The sequence below is a fragment of the Neopelma chrysocephalum genome, unplaced genomic scaffold, assembly GCF_003984885.1.
Source record: "Neopelma chrysocephalum unplaced genomic scaffold, ASM398488v2 Primary Assembly neopelma1_24, whole genome shotgun sequence".
NCBI lineage: Eukaryota > Metazoa > Chordata > Aves > Passeriformes > Pipridae > Neopelma > Neopelma chrysocephalum.
The window spans coordinates 40,896,105-40,923,741 of NW_020897693.1; the positions used below are offsets into that span (position 1 = coordinate 40,896,105).

The window sequence follows — 27,637 nt, forward strand, 5'->3', positions numbered from 1 at the left end:
TAGACTAAAATTCTTAGGATTAACAACACTTTTCTTCCTTCTTTCATACCAATAACAGAAATTCACTTGCAGTGAGAATAGGATTCTTCGTAAATGTACAGTATCTTTAAGCAGGGTATCTCACTTAAATGTGTCACCCTGTGCATGAAGGATGTAGTAATGTATGTTCATACATGCATCCTTAAAAACAACATCAAAGCAGGTATTTCTTAAAATACAAATGACAAAAACTAGAGGAGTATGAATATTTGCTATTATTCATAAACTTAAATATAAAATGACTCTCATAAGACTAAATTTTTGTAGCAACTCAGCTGTTTTTCAAACTCTTTCCAAGCTTTCCAAAACCACTCTTCTTTGAGAAGTACCACTGAGTTTAGCATTCCATCTTTTATACCTAAATTTTCCACATAGGTTGATCTATATTATTTGAAAAGAGCTGTGCTTGCCCAGGTGTCTCCCGAACATTCCTTTGCAGGAAGGCAATATGAAGAAATTTTGTGTCTTCTCCCATTACATGTATCTCCTACTTAAACATCCCCTCTTTCAGCCAGATATCAAGTAGACCTATCATTCTGCTTCCTGTCCTTCTACTCCTGATAGATGATTTGTATTCTGCGTTTGCCTAGATGGCCTTTTTTAGGTTTCACAATTCAAATATCTCTTTTCTTACATGTACTGTTTCTGTTCTTCATGATACTGCTCCTTGCTCTCCATGGTCTGCTCCAGTAACATCTGATTCTGCTGGCTCAGCATCTGAATCTGACTCAGAAGATGATGGTTTTCTTCTTCCAGATTTCCCTTTAGACGCGACAGCAGCTATTAAACAAGACAAATTAATCTCTCCTCTGGTCTGGCTTCCCCGGAGTGCACCATAATCAAGCTAACACAATAGCATGGCAACCTAGGATAAAAACCCCATAAACTTGAAGTATATGGGGGTGTTGTCATATAGTTTGACCTTCCATATACAGCACGTCAAAAACTTCACACAATGACTGTCAGCTCTCTAACAGGATTGCAGTAGTAGCTGCATACCTACAGCTACTCACCTCGCAGTGGTTATCCAGCTTGGTCAGAGAGATATCCATGGACTGGTGCTGTTCCTTCAGCTCATCGTAGCGAGCTTGCCAACGATTCAGCTCCAGCTGAGAGTTATTCAAGGAAGTTTTCAGCTCTTTAGTGTGTGAATGCAGCCCTTCATACTCTGCCTTTAGTTGGCTGTGCAAGAAATTCACCCTAAACATGAAGAAGCCAACAGGTTTGTGAAGGACACTTCACAGAAAGGACCTTACATTCAAAGACCACACCACCAGTTTGCAGCTGTCACTAAATTAAATATAGTTACAAAGAATAACTCCTAAGGACATTTTTATTCTAAGCATATAATAGAATTTTATTAGAAAGTAGTAATAGCATTATAAAAAAACTTCAATTCTACAAAAGAACTGAAAAGAAAATACATGAAACATAAAACTTCTATTTCCTCAGTATGCAAGAAACACACCACAAATTTCTGAGGCACAATGTATTTAAGAGCACCTATATATAAAGGCAGCTCTGTTTGGCACAAATAAACGCTCACAGGTTATTTTTTTTCCTGATGCATAAAAAAAGAGTATTTAAGTGTCCTGAACTGTGAAACACTGTAGTATTTCACATATAAGATGATACTGTGGTATTCTTTTACAGCTTTTGATAAATCTAAAAATGTCTACAAATAATGAAGACATAAATAAATAGATAATTAAAAAAGATTAGGTTCCGTATGTGCTGACAGATCAGCTAAGCCTGCCTCTCTGCCAGCACTGCAATCAACATTTTGCAACATCTTTCTTTGTCCCTGAGACAGTGAGTTAGAAAGAGCAAACTTGAGGAAACCTCTCTGCAGTGTTCTAAAGTACACTTGTACAACTGTAACTCGACTTAACATGTGACTTTTAAATATGATTCAACCTGACATTACTTTAACTTGATATGGTTTTAGCCCCTTACTTGTACCAAACTGTTTCTCAAAACAACTTCGTAGTATGAACAGTGGCAAGGATATAGGGATCCTGGATGTTTTACTGCTGCATTATGTAGAGTTTGGATGCTGGCTCTCAAAAGGGGTTCTCCCATGAGTTACCAGCTACCCAGTGATCATGAGTTACTAAGCCTGCTTTTAATAACAGAAACGGCAGTTTTTTCCAGGCAGCAGAAAATAAATAATGGTAGCTTCAAGAGCAAAATCATATTGTGTAAAAACCATAAACCAGTTCTCCTTAAGGGAAAAAAAGGCAGAGTTAAGAACCATTTCACAGAATTCTAGACACTATTCGGGTGGTTGGACATTTGCAGTTCTGCCTAAAGGCGCTTAGAAACAGCCAGTTGCAGAAAACACCTGTGAACTGAGCCACATGTGGAAGCTTACTTTGTATGAACAAAGGTCCCAGGATCAGACCATGTCTGAAGCACCAACTAACAGTAGTTGATGACAGTGTTCACGAAGCTGATAAATCTTAAATGAGTTAAAATTATTAAATTAATAAGACAGAAATTGAGAAAAAAGAAGACACATTAATGAAGGTATTCTGGAGTTACAGTCAACTGAGCAAAACAACCATTGTCTGCATAGTTGACTTTTTAATGGTATAGAATTTAGAGAAGGAACCATACCTGTCCAGTTCCTCCCTCAGCTTCTGATTTTCCCCAGTGGTTATTGCATTTGATCTTCTCTCTTGTTGCAGAACCTCTCTCTCAGTTTTTAAAACTAATTCCAACTCTTCCAATTCTGCCTTGTGTTTCATTAAACTGTTGTATCTGCAAAAGGAACAGTAGCATACTCTCAGCTTTCATTTAAACATTTTCTGTCCTCTGGGTTAAGATTTTTAATAGGTAATACCCAAAGGACCAGAAAGTATTTTTTTCCTGCCTGCTTAATTTCATCCTTGCGTGTGGTCAAACATCTACCAAGGTTGAAGATTTCCACACTATGCATGAAAATTCGGCTTAGTATACAAGTCAGCAGAGAGGGCTTCAGAAAAAAAAAAAAAAGGGCAAAAAAGGCAGCATTTTTTAAGCAAACTGGAACACAATTGACAGAATCTTGCTTCAATTCCAGATTCTGGTCATTTGGTAAAAAACATGAGATTCTCCAGGGTGCATGGAAACTGAAGCACTAAACTGGAAACCTATTCACAAAAAATTGTCAGAGGCAGGTGTCAAAAACCTGACTAAAAAGCAGCAGACAAAAAGCAACAAGAAAGCAGGCAATGACTTTATTAGGTAACAAGCTAATGCATGTTAGTTTATATGCACAGGTAACAGCATCCTGCATAGGTACTAATCTCCTGCATACTCCAGACAGATAATGAGGACAGTATCAGTGAGCTGACAGCAAAACACTTTTAAGTAGAGGCTGACTCACCTGCTTGAGTGGGTCTACTTGTTCACTAGTGAGAAAACCAAGAGCAACGTTGGTGTTTGCATCGAGGCTGCCACTGTTATTTGGGTTATGTAACTTGTGCATAAACCACTCAGGGTGGGGAGATGGGTAGAGACAGAGGGCTGATGCCATCAACTCTGTCTTTAATTTTGACCTCTGGAATGCTAAAGTAACAGAGGTGTGGAACAACTCCCCTGATATTTGGCACAGGCAAATATTAGGCAGGCTCAGCCTCCCTGAGGTGCTACACCACCTGCATTCAGAAAATGCTGCAAAAAACGAGGTGGATTGAGATCACTTAACAAAACAGCAAGCTGTTCCCAGATTTTTTAACTCTGGTGGCCTCTGTCAGGATCTGTGCCCATACACACACCAGCAGAGGCCACTGAGGACACTGGTGCAGCGAATGTCAGAAGTCATCAGCATATTTTTCAGTGACTGTGATAAAAGGATATTGCCCCGAAATATCAGATACACCCGTCAGTAATGGAGAAATATTCTTCTAAGCAATTTTAAAACAGAAATTAGGTGGAAGATGCAGCACTGCTTAAAAAGCTAAAGAGAACAAGCATCATCTTCATCATCTTTCATGCCAGCAGGGATGAATGCAGAGCACAGTTACTCTGCAGTCATGAAAACTCCAAAACAAAACCAAAATCAGCAGACAGCACCAAATACACTGACTCCTGCCAACTTGTTTTTCTTTCAGGCTACCATTCCCTTCATTCCAGGGTCAAATTACAGCCTGTCCCAAATTCCAGTCCATTGAAGGGCCACACAGAAAAGTACCTGTCTCCCAGACAAAAGCTGCTTTATGCTATTCATTCCTAGTAACAGCAGTAGACTTTAATTAACCTTATTTATTTGTTTTCTTCCTCCATTCAGCTCTGGGACATTTCAAATTCAATGTCCATACAACAAATGGAAGAACCTGAAAGCAGAGGAAGGTTTCACATCCAGCTCCAAGAGGGATTTTAGACAGAATGCATGCCAATCCAGAGTCTGAGAAGACAAACTCCGCAGTCAGTCCTTTGGCAGAGATTACCATGGCTGCCTCTGCAGAAACTGTGTTGTAAATTCTTTTGCCATTTCTGTATGATAGGGCTACTCGGTTCATTTTTATCCAAGCCCTCTATTTTTTAAGGAGGGCTACTTATAGGGAAGCAGTATACTGGTCCAGTTTTACCAGCCTGGCCCAGCACCACAGGCCGCCACATTAAGCCTGAGGTAGACCACAGCTGCTCTCCTAGTTGTTAGAAGAAAGGTAAGAAAGAGGAGACTGTCTGCAAAAATGCACATGATTCTGCATCGCCAGAGCTCTAATGAAATCATCAGCCAAAGTTTTCTTGTACTCCAGATTTAGCACAGAGTCCACCATTTGAGCACAATCTGTGCCACCTGACAAGCTCTACCACCAGGGACAAGCTTACCCATCCTGTAGACTACTCAACACTCACGTTCATTTTTAAGCTTCAGGCTCTTGGACAGAAGAGTTTTAAAAAAACATGCATATGGAATCCACGTTGGCTCTGACACATTCATTCCTAGGGTTGAACAATCATATTCCTTTTTACTCCTTCTGCCTTTCACTCTTTCTGCTGCTTTTTTAGGAGGAATACTGAGGGCAGGTATCTGTGACTGAGAGAACTTAAAAAATGCTCAGCTATGATAAAAAGCATGTGACAATAGGAACCCAGAAAAATAATTATCAGTCACTGGTAACATAATAATACAACTCCGTGCAATATGCAACCCTCCACAGCAGCGTTTGTTTTTCCAGTGTCTCTACAGGATTAGATTTCTCCAGAGTAAGCTACAAAGAAATGCTCAAGGATCTGTTAATCAATCATAGCTAGCAAGTTATTACCTTCCCTTAGTAATGTGCATTATGTAAAGCAATTTTAAAATGCAGCAGGAGAGGTCAGCCTTTCTGTGTCAGCCAAACACCGCAAAGTTAAAAAACTGCTATTAATGGTAAAAGACGGCAGTATACTAACTGTCCTTTTATTGCTAAGTCAAACCCACATGCCTGTGGTTTGCTGGGCTATGACAGGCCATTTCACTGCAGTTACACACAACCCATTATTAAATCCACGTTTCAGTGTTAATACTGTGCAGACAGAACCAAGAGAGATTTGATGAAGTTTGCTCAGGTGTAGAAAATACTCTGTGGTTAGAATGCACCAGAGTGAACTGCACGAACCTCGGGGACCTTGGCTGTACACAGTGCTAGGTGTCCACACGCTACCTACAGTTGCTGTAGATTTTTCTAGATGAGCTGCAATCATAGGTTTGTGCAGAATTGTAATTATGCCTTAAGCACCAGAAGTATGATTACAGTGCTGTCACCAACTGAGAAAAAACAATTACCTTGGACTTGTGACAAGAAAAACCCTTCTCTTGAACACCGCACAAGCAAACTTCTTGGCTGCACTGAGCTGCTTTGGGGAAAATTTAGCAGGTGGTGCATTCTAGCTCAAGTTGAAAGTGAGATATTCCATTTTAGCAGTTAAATGCCTTAGAGTAGCATAAGAAAACAGTTTTCTTATAGCTGTTTCTCCTTTCTGCTCCCTCAGCCAGCTGAACTGCACAGCATATGTATGATGGAGGGAAAACAAAACACACACTCAAAAAAGTGGCTGTTTCCTGACAGTCAAATGGATACACAGGTTGTCCTTGGACAAATCACCTTGATAAGTATCTTTTGAGACTGATCTGCTGAGGAGGACACTGCACTCTTAAAACTGCCAAACTCAACCTGCTTTGAGTGTAGAGAAGGCCACCATCTGCTCCCCTGCAACATCTCTCACTGGCAGTCACATCTCAGAAACAGAAGTTCAAATTGTTATTCATTACAGTGGTGATTGGAGCACTTATTGCTACAGATAACCTATTCTTTGAAAAATACTTTTTCCTTAAGCTAGAGCTGTTTAATATTTGGTACTCATCAAGCAAAGAAAGAACACTGCCTTAACACACTGCAGCAGTGTGATAATCTCAAGCAAAGCCTGAATTAACAAGAACCATTAATCAGTCTGAGAGAGACTTGGTAAGGAGAAACAGAGTCTGTGAAATCACTTACAGCTCATTTAGTCAACAGCCAAGCAGCTGTCCTGTCATACAGCCTCAGTGGATATTTTAATCACAATCAGTTTATTTCTGTATTTTATAAAAATCTACTACACATTGTATTTGCCAGTTCCTTAGTCTGTGGGAAAGTTAAATAAAACCTAAATAATTTTGAGGAAAATTGCTGAAATGCATAAGAAAAGTTTTGAGAGGTGGGCAGAGCAGCATTTACGTAGTAGTACATTATGTATATTGTTCAATCCACACACAATTGTCAGAAAATGACAGTGACTAGAGACTAAACAATAAACAGATTACTGATTTCCTAACTCAATTGAAGGGCCTGAAGCAAAAGCTTTAGATTGCGAGAACTAGAAGAAAATACGTAATACGTCACTATCTCATAGCTGGGTCAATACAGCTTCCATCAGAGAGCTTCCTTTGACATGACATTGATGCCACACACAAACTTCAATGATTTAAATTTCTGAGGATATATACTACTCACACATGGGCAACTACCTATGTGACTTGCAGACTTCATGATGAGAAGAGATACCACGCACAGTAGAACTGGGAAAATCTTTTTAAAGCTTCATGTTATTATAGCACAAATCCTTAAATGCAGTAAAGGCATTTAAGCTACTTTTGACAAAGCATTCCCAATACCCGAGCCCATGGTTACTAAATATCACCAGAGTCACCTCTGGTCTGCCATCTTTAGAGTTTTAAAATCTACAGTCTAGAGCTTTGCAATGTCCTAATGACAGCAAGAATAAGTAGACACTTTTTCAGAGGAACAATTCAGTAATTTCTGTTTGAAACTGTAGACCAATATTTAAGGCTAAAATTGTAACATGGGCACATTCTGGCTACACTTATACCCCTGAGTAGTGAGCGTACCTCTCACCCAGACCTTTGTGCTCCAGATCCAGGTTTTTGTGTAATGTTTTCAGGCAGCTGTGCTGGTTTATTAGCATTTCATACTCTGCAGACTGCCGTTCATGCAGTGAAGCAAGGTGTTCATGGTCTTGAAGCAATGACTCATACTCTGCTTTCAGCTGCTCCTTCTGTTTTAGTAGATTTTCATTCTCATTCTCCTTGGCTGTCTGCTGATTTTGGAGTAAAGCATTCTGGGCCATCAGTGAAGCACTCTGGGAGCTGAGAGTTGAATTTTCTACCTAAAGTTTCTCAAATAAAAAGAAAGTATTACTTATTCACATCTACTGGTACATACAACATTTTGTAGAACCTTGTATCCATATACAGTTAGTCAAGAATGCATCCATTGCCTTGTAGACTTAAGACATCTACTGACAATTGGCATGATTTTGGTATTACTGTTGGTAGTATGCACCATGTAAAACCATGCTATTGTTATGCTATTGTTATGCTATTGTTACGAAAATCATCACAATAACCTCCAAATTGTTTTACTAGAACCTCTTGAGCCTGAAGACCAAGATACTCATAGCCTGAAGACCAAGATACTCATAGCCTGAAGACCAAGATACTCAGAACTCAATTGCTTCTCTGACAATGATGTACAAAGTCAAAAGTTACCCCACATTTGTGCACAAGTAACAAAAACTTAAGTTCACCCAAACTCAAAAATATTAATCGCACCACTGTGTATGTGGACAGTACTCCTAACAAGTCTGGTTTCAGTAGACAGGTAGTGCATTGATTTTATATGTTGCTAATATAACTCAAATACAGGTGAGAAATAATTAAAGAGAACAGCAACAACAAAAAATCTCTGAGCATGCAAGAGGAAAAGCTTGTAAAGTGAAAGTCACAAAAAAAAAAATCAGAGCTAATCCAATGTTGTCCATTAAAACCAGACTCTTTCCCAAGCTAAGATTATTTTTTAAAAATTCAAGTAATTTTTAAGAGTATGTGTATGCCACTGGCAACTTTGACATTTTGTCTGAAAGTATGAAAACTGTGATTGGAACTCATTGCTACAATGCCTCTTGGGAGTTAACTTATGTCCTCTTTCCATTTCTTCCAAGCTCTTTCACAGGCATAACATTAATAGAAAAAAAAAGGGCAAAGTTCTTTTATTTATGAGTGCAGCCTCTGGAGTAACACATCTGGATTTTGCTCCATTGTTTTTAACAAATTCTCTCTAAATACACCTTCTTGTTCAAGACAGCTACCAGATATTAGCTACAGAGCCAATTTCCCTCCTACCCTGGAGAAATTCAGACCTCAAACTAAGCTCCACCTTATGGGCCTTATCTTTACATCAGCCTACCAACACAAACATTCACTTATTTGCTGTCATCTTCTACACTACTATAATCAAATCCTGTCTCCTGGCACAGAGGTGCAAGGTTGTCCTGACCTGGAGTTTGGCTGTCTGCGTCTGCAGGGCAGTATTGTGCTCCTGAAGGAAGACATTTTGCTTCTGTAGTGTCAGGATTTGATTGTTGAAGGAGACATTCTGTGTTTCCAAATGCTTTAGCTGTTCTTTAAGGAGCTGCTTCTCAGTGTGCAGGGCTGCATTCTGAAAGAGAGATGGCATTGAAGGGGTGACAGGAAGAAAAGAAACAGCTGTTCTGATCATCTGGAGTCCTGTCAAAGATAAGAACCAACTAGTGATGACCATTCTGCAACAAACGTGCAAAAGCAAACTCTTCCCGGTATTAAATGAAGGTAGGACAGGTGTCATACATGGGATCACTCTCTGTAAAGGAATACAAGACATATGAAGCATTTAAGTCCCATGCAGTCCTAGGAGACTCCCAAGGGATTTGGCAGGCTTAGGTGCTCCAGAAAACCCACCAGATTACTTTAAGCTTAAAAATTTGGTTTCCAGCAACCCATTCCTGATCGCAAGAGAAGTCTATGAGCTAAGAGGAAACAGGAGAAGGCTTACATTCCTTTCCAGTTCAATTGCCCTGTCCTTCAGTTTCAGCAGCTCTACAGTAGCCTCTTCATGTCCCATTTCCAATTTCTCATTCATTGGCTGGTTGGGAATGAGTTCCTCTGCTGAACACCTCAGTGACTTCTGGTCATACTGCCCATCCTGTTGAGTCTGCTTAAGTGCATCAAAGTCCTTCTTCATCTACAAAGTCAACAAGTAACAACCCTCAACACTGAGTGAACTGGGATTATGTGTTAATAATGAAGGGATATGATGCTTCTCTCTTGCACTGTACAGACTTTCAAAGTTTCAACAACGCTCACTGCAGAGATGGGGAAACTCAGACACAGAGAAGCAGAAGAATCCACATCTCGTGGCCTCCAGTCAGGTGCCCTTTGACTCAAGGTCACTGTCACCTAAAAAATAGGCTGTTCTTATGTGAGATGTTTCAACTGCAGCCTTCCTCAGCCTATGTTTCCACTAAACAAGGCAGAAAAACAAGACTATGGCAATGAAAAAAACCCCATGGGAAAACAGATCTGCAAAGAGTGATTATGCAAAAAACCCCTCCTGCTGTGCCCCTAGTCCCAAATTTTTTATGAATTTGGTGTCATTATATAGAAAGGGACAAGAAAAGGCAGTCCAGTCAAAAAAGGTTCTTGGGAAGCATATGTATGGGGAGGGGCAGACAGAGCCAGCCTGTTCTTAAAAACAAAACAAGAAACCACACAAAAACCCCTCAAAAAATCCCCAAACATGTGAATGTGCAGAACTGCAATGTGAACAATTAAAAGTCAGTTAACCTCTTACCATATTTAGATCATTCTGTAACTGCTGGTTCAAGTTCAGAAAGTCTTTCACTTGAGCTTCCAGTATTGCAATCTTTTCCTCTTTCAAAGCTAGTGTTGATTTTAGTGCTGATTCAGTTTTGCTCTCCAAAACCTTGTATTTTCTGAAAAACACGATAACAGCTCTCCAACTCTGCCACTAGGATATGAGCCACCATCTATATAGCAGACTTCACCTTCATCCATTCCAAATCTCACTACATATTAAATTACATGTACTTTATTCTTCAGGAAAATTATTCCCTCCACTGCTGCAGATTGTTACTGATAGATTATAGCTGGAGAAGTTGCTTTTGGAAAATCCAGTCAATTTTAATAGAGGTAACACCAGCATGGTTCTACAAAGAGTTACATAACTTGAAAAAAAAATGGTTTTCTCTTTTTGCCCTAATTACCTTACAGAAATTTTTTCTCATGACTCTTTTCATATTCTTGACAAGGAGAAAAATTCACAGTCTAAAGAATCCTACGAGATGGGTATGTTTCTCTAATTAGGTCTTACCAAGAAGCCTATATACACATGGGTGGTTGTGTTGGGGTTTTCTTTGTTCATCACTGTAAGACTTGCAAAGGAATTTCTTGCAAACAGGAATTTCTTAGGCAGCATCTATGTTTATGTTAACAGGTGGCTAGATCACCAATTACATGGATTAATGATAGACACTGTTGAATAGACACTGTTCTTACTTGTAAAAAGACTATGAAAAAAATACACGCTGAAATAGCTACTCTGCTGAGGAGTACAGGGAAACTGTAGTAACACTGCTAGCATGAAGAGAGAAAATGGCATTTCTTCCTTCCATCCAAGAAAACAATTTGCAAAACCTACAGTATACTGCCAAGCTTGCCTCAGAAAAATGCAGTTTATATCCAAAATTGTTACAGGCAATTGGAACGAGACAGATGAGAACCAAAAAGAAAGGCAAAGGGCTTGAGTTAGGCTGAGCTCAAAAGAATGACTAGGAAAGTTCAGTTTCCTTACGTGTCATCATTGCCATTGTCATCCTCTAGTAGCAGCTCTTTGTTCAATCCTATCTTCTCCAGTTCCTGGCTCAGCTTGTCTAGCTCACTAGACAACTGTTGACTCTTCAGCTTCTCCAGGACCAAATCCTGTAACAGCACTAACATGATTAGTTGCTATGCAAAGGGTGGTGATAATTATCCAGCACAATATATTTTTTTTAAAGTACTGAAAAAGTCATAGGATAGAATCCTAGTTTCAAGCAGGTCAGCTAAAATTCTTCATCAGTGACAGCTGAAAACAGAATTAAACTGATTGCTTTTATTTATAGGTTACTGGAAATAAATCTGTAGAATGCTTCTTTTGGCCTTTGTCTCACTCACTGTACTGAATTACTTTGGCCAACGCTGGCATCATGCCCACCTGCCAAAAGAAGGAATGTGTGTGGGCCAGGAGACATCCCATCTTTGCGCCACTGAGAGATGTGTGCAGGGCAGGGGACACCAGCAGAGGGAGTTCCCACCTCTAAGCTAAGACAAAAAGCCCTGTCAGCACTGGCACATACACAGAGGAGGACTTCAGGATGAAAATTTCCTGAGATAATATGGCTAAGATGGTATTCTCAAGGGACTTGGTAACAGGGTCAATAGTGAATAGCACACTGAGTTTCTGACATATGGTGAATTACTGCCCAAAATTTAAAAAGCACATTTACATTGTAGTCCAAGAAACAGGACAGCTCTGGAGACTAATGAGATTGGTCACTCATTCTGGTATCTACTGGTGCAGTCTGGTTCCATTTATGTTTCTTTGGAAAGAAACTTAAGCAGAATCTGACAAGGAAGTCATACAAGGGGGAGACGTGATGGAGCTGTAGCAGAAGGTATATTGGGACAATGATTTGCTGTTATGCCAGTGAGTAGTCTGTGTGGAAATGGCCTGAGAAGACATAATACCAGCCTGCATTTCTGTAAGGAACAAATTATTTTTGGAGCATGGCTAAGTGCAAAGATCCCTACCATTCAAAATTCTCTGAAATACAAGTGTACCATAGAGATCTACACTGCTCGTGTTTTTGCTTAAAGTTTTCTTAAACAATGCAGAAAGAAAGAACAACAAAGTTACTGAAGCACTGCAATTAAAGAAAAAAAGATTATCCTGAATATCAAACAGAAGCAAGAATAAAATCTTTAAAAATACTTGGTTAAACTGAAGGTATTCAATAGTCCTCTGATAGCACAAATTTAGCCATGCATTCATTCACATGGCAAGGAAAAAAAGGTATGGTTTTAGGTCAGTGCCAGTCCAGTGGTCTGTAAATAGGTCCTTTCAATATCCATGAACTACTTCTGCAGAATCTATAGAAAGTAACTAAGGAAAAGAAGATGGGTCTATACCACTGGAAATTTGCAAAAGCCTGAGAAGGGAAAGATTAAAAAGAAGCCTTCTCAGAAATGCTACTATTTTATTTATTTTTAAGGAAAGTTGGATAGAAACATATCTTGGGACTGTTTCAAATGTTTCTGATAAGACTTTATTTATCCTTCTCAAAATTAAACTAATGCTTAAAAAACTAAAATAAAACTAAATCTTCAAATAAGTAATTGCTTACTGCATTAGTCTTGCTAAACTTACTTATTTCACTGAGCTACTGCAGCACAATCCTTTTTCCTTTTAATGCTCTTTCACAGGAAAACCTGTTTTTGGCAGGACATCAGCAGCTGGGACAGGCAATGAGAGCAAGCTGCAATAACCTGAATCTGCTCATATAGGAGTGTCAGGTTCTAGTACACACATCATTAGACTGCCAATGTCCTAATGCTCAGTATGGGAACAGATCACTGCTACTTGGCACACTCTCACTCGGCAGGGAAGCTTCTGGGGAAAAACACTCTAAGGAGCTGTAAAACAGAAACCTGGTGCAGCTGTTACTGAAAGGGTTAGGTTGGCCATCTGGGATGGTTCTTGTCTGTCTCAGAACAGGGATTTCAATGGGTCCTCAACAAGTGCTCTAACTTCTAGGCTTGAGATTTAATCTCCCCTACTGAAGCTCTCATGTTAGCAAACAATTTTGTGGTCACAGGGTTAGAGAAAGTACCAAAGTCTTTGGTTTACAGACACCACATGGGAGCTGTGTTAAAACCTTATTCTGCATGAAAAAAGATGTCATTTTGAGGCTGTGTTGTGGGCACAAAGCAGTACACAGCAGTTTTTGGCACGTTCCATTCCCCAAGGCAACACTATCCAGTGATGGCTGTTAAGGCTGTGAAGATCTCCTATGGGACAGATGTCTCCCTCAGGTATCTCACAGACCTGAAAAAAAAATAGCATCATACAACCCAGTAGAATTATTTTGCTTACCTCTCTCAATGTAGCTAGTGTTCTCTTATCAATTGTAACTTGCTTTAGGAGATCTTTATTGTCCTTTTCAAACTCTTTCAGCTTATTAGATGAATCTCTGAATCGAGCAATTTCTTTCTCTAGTGTCTTGTTTTCTTTCTCAGCAACTGCCAACTTTACTGTACTATCATCCAAAATAGCATCTTTCAGCTCCACTTGCTGCCAAAGCCGTTTTGTTTCTTTCTCTAGCATTTTTTTGTCTTTCTCAAGCTGAGACATTTCTTGTTCTAGGGCTTTGTTCTCCTTTTCTAACCTCTCCAGCCGTTTGGCAGAAACCTTTAGCTCCTCAAGGTTTCTCTGGAGGACCTGATTTTCACTCTCCATTCCCTGTACTTCTTTTTCTAACTCTTGGATCTTTTTATTGCTGTTCTCCACAATTTGCTGAAGTCTCTGGTTTTCAGAGTTGACACTCTGATAGCTTAGCTCCAGTCTCTCCGACTTCTTGTTCATTGCTTTTAACATTTCCACATTCTTTCTTAGGTCCTCTTTCTCCCTCTCCAAATCTTTATTTTCTGCTTCTATTTGTGCCATTTTTGTGCTGGTAAATCTCATGGTCTCCACCACTCTTCTAAGCTCCAGATTTTCTTCATCCAATTGCTTGTTGTCCCTTTCCAGGTCCCCAAGCCGGATGGAAATATTCTGCAGTGTGTCCAAGGATTTTCTTAGCTTCCTATTTTCCACTTCTAGATCCCCATTCTCCTGCTCAAGAACTTCCACTTTTTCTGTCACTATTTTCATCACTGCTGCCTTCTTTGTGAGCTGTTCATTCTCCCTCTCCAGCCGGTGGAGTTCTTTTTCCATTTCTTCCACTCTTTCCACTTTTTCTCTAACCTGGTCAAAATCCTTTTGCAATTGTTTCTTCTCAAATTCCAGCTTGCTCAGTTTGCTACTTGTCTCGGTAACTGTTTCATGAAGGATTTTGTTCTCTTTTTCAATATCTTTCACTCTTGCCTCGCTGCTCACTTGTGATCTTTGTCTCAGGGATAAGACGACTTGATTAAGGTGATCATTTTCTTGTTTAAGGTCCTGTATCTACAGAAACAGTCACGAAAATTTTACTCATCTACCTTACAAATGCAGTACTAATTAGTCCTAAAGCAGACAGGATTGTTAACAAAGCCATATCCATTTAATCCAAGACAAATTTCTCAACAGTTTTCCCAGACTATAACCAAGAACCCAAACTACTGAAAAAACTTGTTACCTCCGGTAACCCATGATTTTCATAAATTGAAAACAGTGCTATACTCCTGCTACCAGCTAAGACAGTGAGGCGGAAGGAGAAAGGAGATAGAAGACCTTCAAAGAACACTTGGAGAACATGCTTTCTTACAAATCATTCTTAATAAAGGTTATCTTTCTGCCCAGGTTTACCTTCATCTTTGGGATCTGAAGACTGAAATTATCTTTGATAAACTGTCAGAAAGCTCAGAATGCTTGAAAATGTAGAGCAGTTATAGATGTCATTAAGGACATGCTTTCTGTAAGGACAGTACATTTATCCCACTGGTCAAGTTTCAGCTAATGCAACTGTAATTTAGACTGCAATTTGTATTTGATTCTTATACCAGACAACAGCCACAGAAATCTAAAGGACTTACACCTGAAAAAATCCCAATCTGCCCCTTTCTGATAATTGAGGATATTTCTGGTTTTACTTCCTGTCCTACCTTCAAAGCATTTATTAATTCTTGCCACAGAGAGTTTATACTTGTTTTAACTGAAATGTAAGACTTTGGTGGCAAAGTGCAGTTTCCCAGGGAGAAGTCTGGGTAAGAATCCTTCAAGATGAAAAGCACTACACGAATAAGACATTTTGCTATTTATTCTTTACCTCACAAAAACTTAAGAGTAAATTTTAATACAGGTTGAGAATATTCAGACCAGTCTCTAATGATTTGTCTGTGTTTTCTTCATTAGTCAAATTAATACAGATGATACCTTGCACAAACCTGTAACCAGAGAGTTTCCAGGCATCGCACATGAACTGCAGCACAGCAGTAAAAAGTGAGGGGCATTTAAAATATCAATCCAGAAGACATAAATGCTTTCTCAGCATCTTTTTTAAACAAGGCAAAAAAGGCTGCGTGCCTAAAAAACCTCAACTAAACTGATCAGGTCATACAGCTGGCAAAAGACCAATCTTCTGCAGTAAAATGGGGATTTATTTGCACATCCTAAAACCAGTTGATATTCCATTTAGTAAGATCCAGGGGCTTTTTTCCTCAAAGAGCGAAGATCTGTCCTTATAAACAGGACAGATTCCCTTATGGTAACAAGAGCAGTAATTAGCAATACATGCTGGGCCTTTTCACTTGAAGAAGCCTTTAACCTATATTTGAACGAGTTCAACCTGCACTTAATAGTTCTCAAATTGCTCTATCTCCCTGAGAGAACCTCATGCTTTAAATGACATCACTAAATTACCACTACTGAGCATATGTTGTTAAATTATATTTGTGAAGTTTGCACCTGTCTGTCTTTGTCAGCTTTTAGAGTCTCCATGACAACTTGTAGCTGTTCTTTATCTTTTATCAGCTCCTCACTCAAGGTTTCCAAATCTTGATTACTTTGCTTCTCTTTTTCAATTTGATTTTGCAACTTCTCAATCTGTGTGGAGAGAACACAGCAAACCACATCATCCACAGTTTGACACAAGGACTGTTTGCACTTTAAGTTATTTTGAAGACCAGAGAGACATAAGATGGGGACTATGGCTAAAAGATTAAATCCTTCCCTTTTGCAGCTTGCCAGTCTCAGAGGAGAAAAGGGACTGTTTTTCACATAGTGCCAAGAATCTCCTTCATGCCTATTAAGATCAGAACATATAAGGTATAGCAGTAAAAAATGCTTCGTTCACCTGCCTGCCTGAATGCCCTGTTGTGTTCCTGTCAACAGTGATTAAGTTTCTGGTGCTCACCTTTCTGAGGGTCTTGCCTCCTCCTAGCCTCTCCATTACTGATGGTCTTACTCTATCAGTGAATGTAGAGAAAGTTATTAGGCCACTTCAGTGAGCAACAGCACTAAAAAAACCAAAACACTAACCTAAAACAGGAATGGAGGAAAAGCAGTAAAGCACTGGATTTACCAAGTTTACCTTCCCTCTCCCTGTGCTCTGTTGGCCCTCTTTTCCCCAGCGGGTGACAATACTGAATTTGAACGATCTGTGAATAAGGCTCCAGTTCTACAATGAATGATGTTTTCATACTCGCTCCTTTTTAAAGTTGTACTTATAATGCACGAAGAACAGAAAAGCAGTAACTCTTCAGTATTTAGAACCCAGAGGCTCAGGGAGCTAGGCTAGGCTCCCCAAGTCAGGAAGTGTTCCTTTTTAAGCTTGTAAAGTACCGTGAGCACCTACAGCTCTGCACAAGTATCAGCTCATTTTTGTGTTGGTATCATGAATTCTGTCAACAGTGAAAATGTCAGTGAAAGAGGCATTAGACATAACTTAAAAGTGGGAAATAGCTGGAGGCTGGGCTCTGCCTATGTCAACATGCGCCTCATTATAGGAAGTGTTTAAACAAGCAGGGGCTGCCCAGATTGGAGATAAGGAGGGCTTAACAGTTAGAAATGTAACCATGCTGAGGTTCATCGGTCTCAAAGGAGCTGTACAGAGAAAGCTGGAACAAACTCAGTAGCTCAGCAATAGCTGATCTTCATTTGCACTTCCCAGAAAACTGGAGGCAAGTAAGACATTACTGTTTACAGCTTATTTCAGTAAGTCAGAAAGGCAGAGAAAACAGACGGGTACTTGGACTGCTACTACTTGACTGTGCCCAAAAGGAAGGTTTTTTATTATTAGTTCCTCTGAAAACTTTGCAAGAAAGGAAAAAAAGATATATGTGACTTTTCCTTCATAACATTTCCTATTGTACTACCTGAATAATCCTATTTTGGCTGCATGATGTTTCTAAGCACTAGATCAGTTGACAGACAACCATACTCGAACAACAACTTTTGGAAGTCCCAGACAGTGGATGAAATCTCAGCCCAGTTAAACGACTTTAGGGAGACACGATTTTACTATGGGTATCTCAGGAAAATTGCCAAAAAAACCCCAAGGGCACACAACATTTGAGAAAAACACTTTATCTTTTGTCCTCTGACTTATACATGCTTGACTTTAACAGTCCTCAAGAACTATTGCACTTTCCCCTGCCTACTGTAGTAACCATTTTGCAATGAATCGCAGACTTTGCCTATTATTTTCCCTTTCCCCTTTGCACACCCTGCTGTGGACATGGGTACCCTTTAATTGAGAGGATACATGTGTGAGAGAAGTAAAAAACATATTTGAGAAAGGCAAGATTAAAACGAATTAAAACATCTCAAATCAAGATTATTTTACATATGATGTATCAGGTCTCTGTAAACTGACACTCATCATCTTGCACAGACGGAATGCTGTCTACCAATTTTTTTTCCAAAATTTTCCTGAATGGGAGGTGAAGTCCTTCAACTTGACTGGCCTGTGGTATTCAGTCAGCAGCTCCTATTATATTCTGTGTTTTTTCTGGTGAAGATTTCAAGCATTTTACTTGCTCGTAACAACAGTATTTTTTACCTGCCATTTTTTTCTTAATTGGTTTGATATATGTGGTGTCCTCCTTTCACCACGCAGGCGTTCCCCACTACTGGTTTTTGTCTTATAGAACTTCCAGACCTGTAGGTTACCCCACCATGTCAATACATTCATCATCATCAAAAACATCAGACTAATTCTGGAATCACAACTGTTGGCACCAATACAGTGCCATAATGGGAGGTGCCCACAGGAATCTGCCTGGGGCAAAGCCAAAGGTTGACCACAGTTGTTCAAGTGACTTACATTGCTGTACACCACAGGTATCTGCTGAGTGCTTTCTATGCCTCAGTCTCAAATTTTAAGCATGTAAGTTAGAGCAGGATTGAATTACTTATACCCAACAGGTCATAAATGGAAGTGTGGAAAGAAGATTACAGTGAACTGAACTTTTGCAGTTTTCCTTCTTCACAAAGGAATGACAAGCAGGAGAACTGGTGTCTACGTGGCAAATGAATCTCTCCAGAAGATGGAACCATCCAGTGATGGATACCTGTTTTTCCTGGCAGAGAAATGGGCACTCTGCTTGTTACAATCTGGTAATCCACAACCACCATTTCTCCCCTTGTCCTTTAAAGCATCCAGTTAGTTCATAGGTAAGCCAAACAGAACAGAAATCTTTGCATCAATGTCTCACACACAGGTTACAGCAGTAATGGGAAAAGGAGAAATGAGCCTTATATTCTGGATAATTTATCAAATTGTGTGGAATGTGGAAAAATTTGACATGAAAATTGTTTTATACTTAGAGTAGCAAGCATTCTCTTTCCCCAGCAGCACTTGGCTCAATTAATCATACTTGAGGACTCAAGTTACTGGTCAGACAAAAATAAGGCTAGTAGCTGGAGGTGAACTGAGTAGTGCGTTTCACAAGGACAAGCACTGAGCTGGCTTTTGAGCTAAATGTAATCACAGTTAATAACAGAGTGCAACACACATATATATAAGTAAATTTACAAAGTGATGACCTGCATGTTACAAAGAGTAGAAGAAACAAGATCTTTGCAGAGAGAGGGACACACATGAGAGAATTCATAACAACCAAAAGGACAAGACCAAGAAAAAGCTGATCCAGGACTCTAGACAGCAAGAATAAAAAAATAATAACCTGAATTCACCTGTGTGATTTATTTGACTTACATGGAAACATGATTAAAACTTTCAAAAACCAAAAGTAGTTCAACGTGACCACAGATTCCTTGCCTAGTAGTGACTGCCATGAGACAACAAAATGGGACACAACAGTACAATCTGATGGGGCAAACAGGCACCAAAAACCACTTTTGCTTACAATGATGTAAGTAAGTAGGCAGTGAAGTAGAAGGCAACAGAATACAAATATTAAAACTTAATTGCATTAGAATGCAACTAAATAGATGGGCCCAAAAAAATGCTCAGTCTTATGGGGAACATGGGTGAATTCCCTGCAATCCCTCATCATTCAGGAATGCTGTGCAGCCCTTCGTGCACTGTGTTTAAAAACTGAAGAGCTCTGTTCCTGTGAGCAAATTACCTTTTTGCTAAGTTGTTGATTTTCCTTTTCCAGTTCCACAAACTTTAGGCTGCTCTCTCTGGAGGTCAGGGATGCATCTCTCAGCTCTTGGATTGTGTTCTGCAAGCTCTGATTATCCTTCTCTAGCTTCAGTATGCGACTCGAAGCACATTCATTCAACTCAAACACAAAGGACTTTCTGGCTGTTAAAACATGAGAAGGAGAAGGTGGCACTAATCAATTCACAAACATCTCCTTCCGAGGTGTGTAAGATTCACTTGTAGGAAGATTACTGCAGTCAGATTCTTCTAATTTCAGCTTGACTGCTAAATAAACACTTTGTTAAAAACAGAACCCATTTTCACAGATAACCATTAAGACCTCTAATAAATAGGGTAGTATCTGAACAGACAACCATCTGAACAGATAGCCATCTATAAAGTTACTTACTTTCCTAACTCTTCTTAAATTTGCTTTAGTCATGTTAGCAGCGTGTCTAACGTTAGTAGCAAAATATACTTTGATACCGTCTCATACTTTCATCAGAGGACATACATTGAGGCAAAAAGTAAACCACTGCAAAGTGTTTGCTAAAACAGGAAGATCACAGAATCACAGAATATGCTGAGTTGGAAGGGACCCACAAGGATCATTGAGTCCAACCCTTAGCCCTGCACAGGACCATCCTCAAGAGTCACACAATGTGCCTGAGAGCATTGTCCAAACACTTCTTGAATTCTGTCAGGCTTGGTGCTGTCACCACTTCCCTGGGGAGCCTGTTCCAGTGCCCAACCACCCTCTATGTGAAGAACCTCTTTCTAATATCCAACCGAAACCTCCCCTGACGCAACTTCAGGTCATTCCCTCAGTCCTGTCACTGGTCATCAGAGACACCCCTCCTCTTCTCATGAGAAAGTTGTAGAGTACAATGAGGTCTCTCCTCAGTCTCCTCTTCTCCAGGCTGAACAGACCAAGTGCCCTCAGCTGCTCCTCACATGGCTTCGCCTCAAGGCCCTTCACCATCTTTGTTGTCCTCCTTTGGAAAAGAGCTAGTGAAAACTCAGGTATTCAATCATATTTAGTCATGGAAAAATTCTTACAAAGGAGAATTCCACTGCTTATCTTCACAGCTACTTCATCAAAAATATGTTGAATCAGGGAGGATAATTTAGTATCAGGTACCCAGGTACAGGACATCCAACAGAATGCTGATCAGAGAGGTGTCTGAAGTTGAAATTTCAAAACTGACAAAATTTATGCAACTTTTACAACAGAGATGTTATTCTACTCTAAATGTTTGTAGATCAAAAGTCTCAGTACCTCTCAGCCTTAAAATCCACCACCCAAGCCTCACTATTCTGTTAATTTCTCTACTCAGCATTTGAATAATTGTAAGAGTAAACTTCTGTTTCCCATGGAATAATTGCTGCCCATCACCTCAAACCCACATTTCATATGAAACTGACTTTAACACTGTCTTTAAGTCTAAGAAAATTAATGACTCCTAAATAATCAGCACTATTACATACAGCACACTGAACACCTTAAACTGGCAAGTTTCTGAAATGGTAAAACCCTATTTGTCTCTTTTATAGAGCATCAGCTGGAGAATTTTGGTCAAGTGAAGACTCAAATAGTAAATATTAACTAAATACTTCAGTTGAGTTCTGTTCTGAAGCAAAGTCCATCTAAATTACTTTTCCCCATACTTATTTTTTAAATTATTTTGAATAAAATATTCCAAATGATCCAGTAAAGTCTTCTGCTACCTGTCACCCTTGCAGACTCAACTTGAAATCCAAGAACAGGTTTTCCAAAAGGGCTTTGCAGTCTGGATATATTTCTACAAACAAGCTGCATTCAGAACAGCAACATGCATTGAAATGGAACTTCTTAAGGAGAATAACTGTAAAAGTAGAACAGGCACTTCCATGAAATAATTTAAAAGCTCGAAGTTTAATGAGTTTTGTTTTTTTTTTTTTTTAATTTGGGCTTCCTTCACCACTTTTTTTTTTCTACTGAATATAAAAGTTTACTTATGTTCTCAGTTCCTTTTATTCTTTTTCTTTGGTTAATCAGTTTCTGGAGCTCCAGTGCTGAAACGCTAAGCATCAGTGCTGTGAAGGAACCTCATCTTTTTCATGTTTTTTAAATCCCTCGAGCAAATTTTGAAAGTTATGTTTGACAGACATGAATAAATAAGAGGTAACAAAACAAAACTAGCATCCTTCCTTCTATTACATCACTAGTGAAACCAAATCAGGAAGGGGGCAAAACTCGGTATTTTAAACAGGCCAGAAAATTCAATATTTTTACATTTTCCTGAAATACTCTTTGTCAAAATCTGTAAGCTTTGAGAGAACTGTGTTTTTTTCCCCCCTGACTAATACAATAAGCAATATCCTTGATTACATATAAGGAGCAACAGAGTGCCATTCTCTTCTCAGGCTAATATAACCTGCTTTGCAAGATTATTACTTAGAAGTAACAATTAGCTAGCCATTAATCTTAGTGAAGAGAATTAGGATCCTAGACAGCAAGATTTAAGAATTGGTGTCAGGCACACACTCAGTTGTTTTACAAAATAAAACTATTCTAGACAGTTTTACTGAAAACTTAACATCTCCTTACTCTAATTTTTTCCTTTGTCTTCAAGTTAAACTGTTCCTGGTACACAAAGCCAAACATGCAAGTCTTAGTAGAAATAAGGTGAGTACGCAATAAAAGCTGCACATTGAATTAAGGGGAAATAGCTTGTATTCCCCAAGGTCCATTCAGCATTGTTATTTAGGCAGCTATAATAGACTGAATGAATGTTAAACAGAGAAACCAATGCTAAAACCTGTCTAGTGAAGAAAGAATTAGTTATGTTTGTGATAGTTACGGAAATCAAATCAACCATTCAAAGAAAAAAATCAGCCAGTTATTTTAACTGTACACATTTTTCAGTATCTAGTAAAAATAAATGACTTCAGCATACACTACTTCCTGGGACTTAAAGACCAGTTAATTGTCTGTACTAATTGTACTAAAGAATACTAAAGATCACAGACTCCTCCCAACCATTCAGTTAGAAATATCCAGTGTGACATTTCTGCTGTGTCATTTACAAAGCTTTATTTTCTTAAAATTATTATTTTACTTAAAAGTTACTCTCTCAGGGATGAACAAAAAGGAAAACATTTTGATGCTTTCATCAAAAGAAAGTGAAATAAAGTAGAGGAATACGTTTCAGAAGTTGCAGAAAACTATGGTCAAAGTCAAGTGGCTGAACGAGGGAAGTTCTCCAACCTTGGACTCAACTTCTGTTCCCATCTCAGTAAACCAACCTGTCTATTCTGAAACAGACCACAAACACAACAGCTGCCCCAGCTGGTACTCACTATCTGCAAGATCTGTGCTTTTAGACAGTTGTTCTAGTTCCCAGCCTAGGTGTGCAGACTCGTTCATGCTCTGTTTCTGTGCAATCTCCAAGACCATGTTCTCCTCCAGCAGCTCTTCAATTCTCTTCTTGTCTGTGTCCCGGTCCTGTGCAAGACAGACATGAATGAAAACGCATGGTCAGCTTATCTGTAAGATTCTGGGTTAACAGCTACTTGCACAACATACACTGATGGTAGAAGAATCTCCTTAAACACTGTATTTTTATACTGAAACACATGTACAACATTAAATGTTTGCTGTGGGCTACCATATATGCCACAGAATGCAGAGCAGAGGCACCCAAGTGGCCCTGTTTAGAGTCAAGGAGAGTGATGGCAATGAGAACCTACCAGGTGATGACAGGGCCAGTACAAGCCAGGACTAGTAAGGCAGGCTGGGTTCAAGCTGTCTCCAGAGCTAAGCTCTTCAAAAACATGTAGCATCATGCACTGACATCTTGGAAACTCTGCAGATAGAACCTTGAATTCTCCTGAGCTTCAACTCATCGTGTCAAATTTGGATGCAGTCATATGGACTGGCAAGTAACATCTGCCTCATAATTTGAGTTTTAACTCCAGGAAAGAGATCTGGAGAATGAATCTATTGTTGCTTCTTGTGAACTATTTGGGCCGTTTGCATTTGTGAGAGCTGAAGTGATGCCTCCGGCTTCAGGGGAAAATTATTCCCAAATTTTCAGATAGCATTACACAAAAATTCATCAAGTCACTCAGAAAAGCAAAAAGTTCAAAATCTTCATCCACTTTGGAAAAGCTGAGCGTGACATGAGCTTTTTAATGCCTGAATCATAACATCATAGAATGGCTTGGGGTGGAAGGGACCTTAAAGATCATCTTATTCCAAGCCCCCCTGCCATGGGAAGGGACAACTCCCACTAGACCACACTGTTCAAAGACCCATCCAACCCGGTCTTGAGCACTTTTAGGGATGGGGCATCCACAACTTCTCTGGGCAACCTATTCTGGTGCCTCATCACTCTCACAGTAAAGGATTTCTTCCTAACATGTAATCTAAACCTACTCTCTTTCAGTTTGAAGCCATTCCCCCTTGCCCTGTCACTATATGCCCCTTTAAAAAGTCCCTCTCCATCTTTATTGTAGGCTCCCTTCAGGTACTGGAGGTCACAGTTAGGTAACTCTGGAGCCTTTGCTTCTCTAGGCTGAACAAACCCAACTCCCTCAGTCTTCCCTCACAGGAGAAGTGCTTTATCCCTCTAATCAACTTAGTGTCCCCTCCCTGGACTCGTTCCAACACGTCCATGTCCTTCTTGTGCTGCTGGATCCAGAGCTGGATGTAGCACTCCAAGTGGGGTCTCACCAGAAGGAAGAACCCCCTCCCTTGACCTTCTGGCCACACTGCTTTTGATGCAGCCCAGGACACGTTTGGCTTTCTGGGCTGCAAGTGCACATGGCCAGCTCATGTCCAGCCTCTCATCCACCAGCACCCCAAGTCCTTCTCAGCAGGGCTGTTCTCTATCCCTTTATCCCCCAGCCTGGATCGATATCGGGGGTTGCCCTGACCCAGGTGCAGCACTTTGCACTTGGTCTTGTTAAACCGCATGAGATTCCCATGGCTTGCTTCGCAAGCTTGTCCAGGTCCCTCTGGATGGCATCCTGTCCTTCAGGAGAGTGAACTGCACCACTCAGCTTGGTGTCATCTGCAAATTTGCTGACAGTGCACTCGATCCCTTTATCTAAATCATTAAAGAAGATATTTAATAACACTGGTCCCAGTATGGGCCCCTGAAGGACACCACTTGTAACTGAAGTCCATTGGGATTAAAACATTACTGCCACACAGCATCCTCAACATCTTTGTAAGGAGAGAGAAGGACTTAAATAAAATACAAGAGATGAAAGAGTATTTACTACTTCTAGTGGCATTATAAAATCCAATGTTACTTTTGTTTGTAGACAATAATCTCCCACTTTTTACTTTTCTTTGTCATGAAGCAATAAGTCATATCTCTGATTTACACAGAAAGTAATTTTTGAATTTTGGGTCTTTGACACTTGGTAGTGTGTTCTTAAAGACTCTGTAATGGCTGGGGATTTTGTTTCCAACAAGAAAGATCATTTACTACAGTAGATTTAATTTCCTACATCTAAGAGATTTCTACTTAACTAACAGATTTTAGTATCTCCATTATCAGTACATACAAAAGCAATCTGTATTTTAAAATTCTGATGTACCTTCCTGCACAAAATTAAATTCAGTCTCACACAAAGTTGCACTGGCAATTTTTACACTGTTAACATTGTAATATTTCAAGAATTCACATACACAAAGTCTAATCTAAACAACTCTTTAAAAGCACTGCTGATTTATTTGCCTGTCCCCACCAGTTTCTGTGACTTGATTCTGTAACCTAGCATAAAAACAGAAGTTCAAAAATTAGCATAATGAAAAAGAGAGTGCATACCAGCTCTACATCATGAAGTTTGGATTTCAACTGCAAATTTTCCTTCTCTAATTCATGCAGTTTATCACCACGAGCTCTTGCCAATGTTAGTTGTTCTTCTAGCATGGCCTTTGTTTCAATTAATACAATGTTATCCTCTCTTAATTCCTAGGGAAAAAAGTAACAATGTTAATTTCTTACTTAAGTTTCATAACTAAGTGATTTTCATTAAGTGACATTGCAAAACACAAAAAAGAAATCTGACATGTTTCTCTGTTTCATAAAAATTTTTACCTGATATTGTAATGGGAGATGATAGCATGTTTCATTAACTGTGGGCCATTAATGCAGGTAAATCTAATATTTCTTGTTGGTTTTTTTCCTGAATTTTAGAAGTTTAATGGAGTTCCTTTTGCTTTATGTGAGGCTAGATCAAGAGGTGCACCAAAGAGATTTAAGACACAGAAGAGCAACTATTCAATTCCAATTCCACTGTTACAGTACCAACTGCTTAGCCAACTTATTGCGGTCACCTGTTTACTCTGCTTCAAAATAAATTATTTACTTTCAAGGGATGCTACAGCATATTAAAAACACATTGGGGAACACTATCCATCAATACATAGGATATCCACATTCCTGTTTCAGCACACTTTCGTGTAAATGTCTGAATAAGGTTCCTCTCTCTCATGAACAGAATTTTAATTCACTTGAACAGAGGAAGTTGTTTTATACTTAACACTCCCTGCCATTGCCACTTCCCTACTAAACACACGAGCATTAACTGCACAAGCCATGTTGCTTACTCATTAGAGCTTTTGGATATGGTTTTACTCAGAAATAGTTTGATTTATTATTTTACTGTAGTCACAGTATTGGAAAGAAGTTAATTATATTGTACTCTAAAGTTTCCTTGCAAACAACAAATGAAACTCTGTGCATTCAAGTATCTTATCTCTGGAAACATGAAATGTCCAAAGCATAAAATCCCGCCATGTATTCTTGGTCATGTTTTAAATACATGTATCAAATAAATCTTATTTCAAGCTACGATACTCCATAGCTAGCTTTTACTTTTTTTGATTCTCAAATAAGTATTGAGTCCAAGACAAATGTTCTATGGCAGGAACACACCGGCATTTAAAAGATTAAATGGATACAGTAAGGATTTTTCCCAAGAAGAGTTACAACTGGGCAAAAAGCAGATTATTTCATTCTCTAAAGAAACTTCCTTTTGTCATTCACTTCTCCTCTACCTATCCCTTTTGCTACTCCAATGAAATATGCAAAAGCATAAAACGTGCAAACAGATCAAACACTTGACAAGTTTGTTCCTGGAAAAGTATCTTCAAAATGTGATGTCTCTGCTGACACCAGTGTTCACGTCTGCTCTCTCAGACCACAAACATCCAAACCAAGTAGATTTCTCAAAGATCATCAGGTATGAGCAAATCACTTTCACTGCTTAGTCAGCAAGTACCTTCTCATTTTTTTGGGATAGATTCAACCTTAAGAAGCTTTTTGAGGCTCTGTTATCAAAAAAAAACCAAACAAACCACCAAGAAAAAGGAAAAGAAGATAGATGTAAAGAATAAGTTAACAGTGTCTGATGACAGTCACTCCCCCTGCCTTTTGATACCACACGGGGCTATGATTTAAAAACCTTTCATAGCTAGTAATCTTAGTTTTTTGTTGCACCTTGGTTGTATACGGCATAATGTGGAAAGTCTACCTTATGCAGAACCACACTGCCCTTAATCTCTCAGTGGGTCAGCTACCAAATTGCAAATCATGAGAGAAAAAATTTCCCTACTACAGTAGCACTTTAAGGACAAATATGTTAGTGCTTGTGAAGAGGTTCATCTTCAATTAAAATGTCTGAGTATGGAAGTAACTAAAATAACTTTACGGAACCTGTATTTTGGGCCAAGTCTGATCTAACAGGGTCACTTCAGGGTGGGCAAACTTAAAAGGTTGACACTAAACAGATGACAGACCAGAGGAAGTACATGGCACAGAAACTGCTGGGTATTACGTAAGCTGTCAGAATACCTGTAATGAAACAGCAACGTGCCAAGAGTTTACTTTGCTAGATCATCACACTCAATCTGGACCACAGCCCTAAGAAGTAAGGTGGTGTC

General features: G+C 39.3%; 1 protein-coding gene across 4 annotated transcripts in view; it reads right to left on the reverse strand.

Moving 5' to 3' along the window:
* CCDC88C (coiled-coil domain containing 88C) overlaps positions 1–27,637 on the reverse strand; it is a 100,406-nt gene that overhangs the window by 12,782 nt on the left and 59,987 nt on the right. For all 4 annotated transcript variants that reach the window (XM_027673513.1, XM_027673505.1, XM_027673495.1 and 1 more), the window contains exons 11-23: positions 25,518–25,664; positions 23,038–23,182; positions 19,676–19,857; positions 16,050–16,187; positions 13,539–14,609; positions 11,199–11,326; positions 10,179–10,320; positions 9,381–9,569; positions 8,847–9,008; positions 7,400–7,677; positions 2,659–2,802; positions 1,053–1,239; positions 674–819 (exon numbers count right to left, since the gene is read on the reverse strand). In XM_027673513.1, coding sequence (XP_027529314.1) covers positions 674–819; positions 1,053–1,239; positions 2,659–2,802; positions 7,400–7,677; positions 8,847–9,008; positions 9,381–9,569; positions 10,179–10,320; positions 11,199–11,326; positions 13,539–14,609; positions 16,050–16,187; positions 19,676–19,857; positions 23,038–23,182; positions 25,518–25,664 — 3,059 coding nt within the window. The remainder of the gene's footprint in view (positions 1–673; positions 820–1,052; positions 1,240–2,658; positions 2,803–7,399; positions 7,678–8,846; positions 9,009–9,380; positions 9,570–10,178; positions 10,321–11,198; positions 11,327–13,538; positions 14,610–16,049; positions 16,188–19,675; positions 19,858–23,037; positions 23,183–25,517; positions 25,665–27,637) is intronic.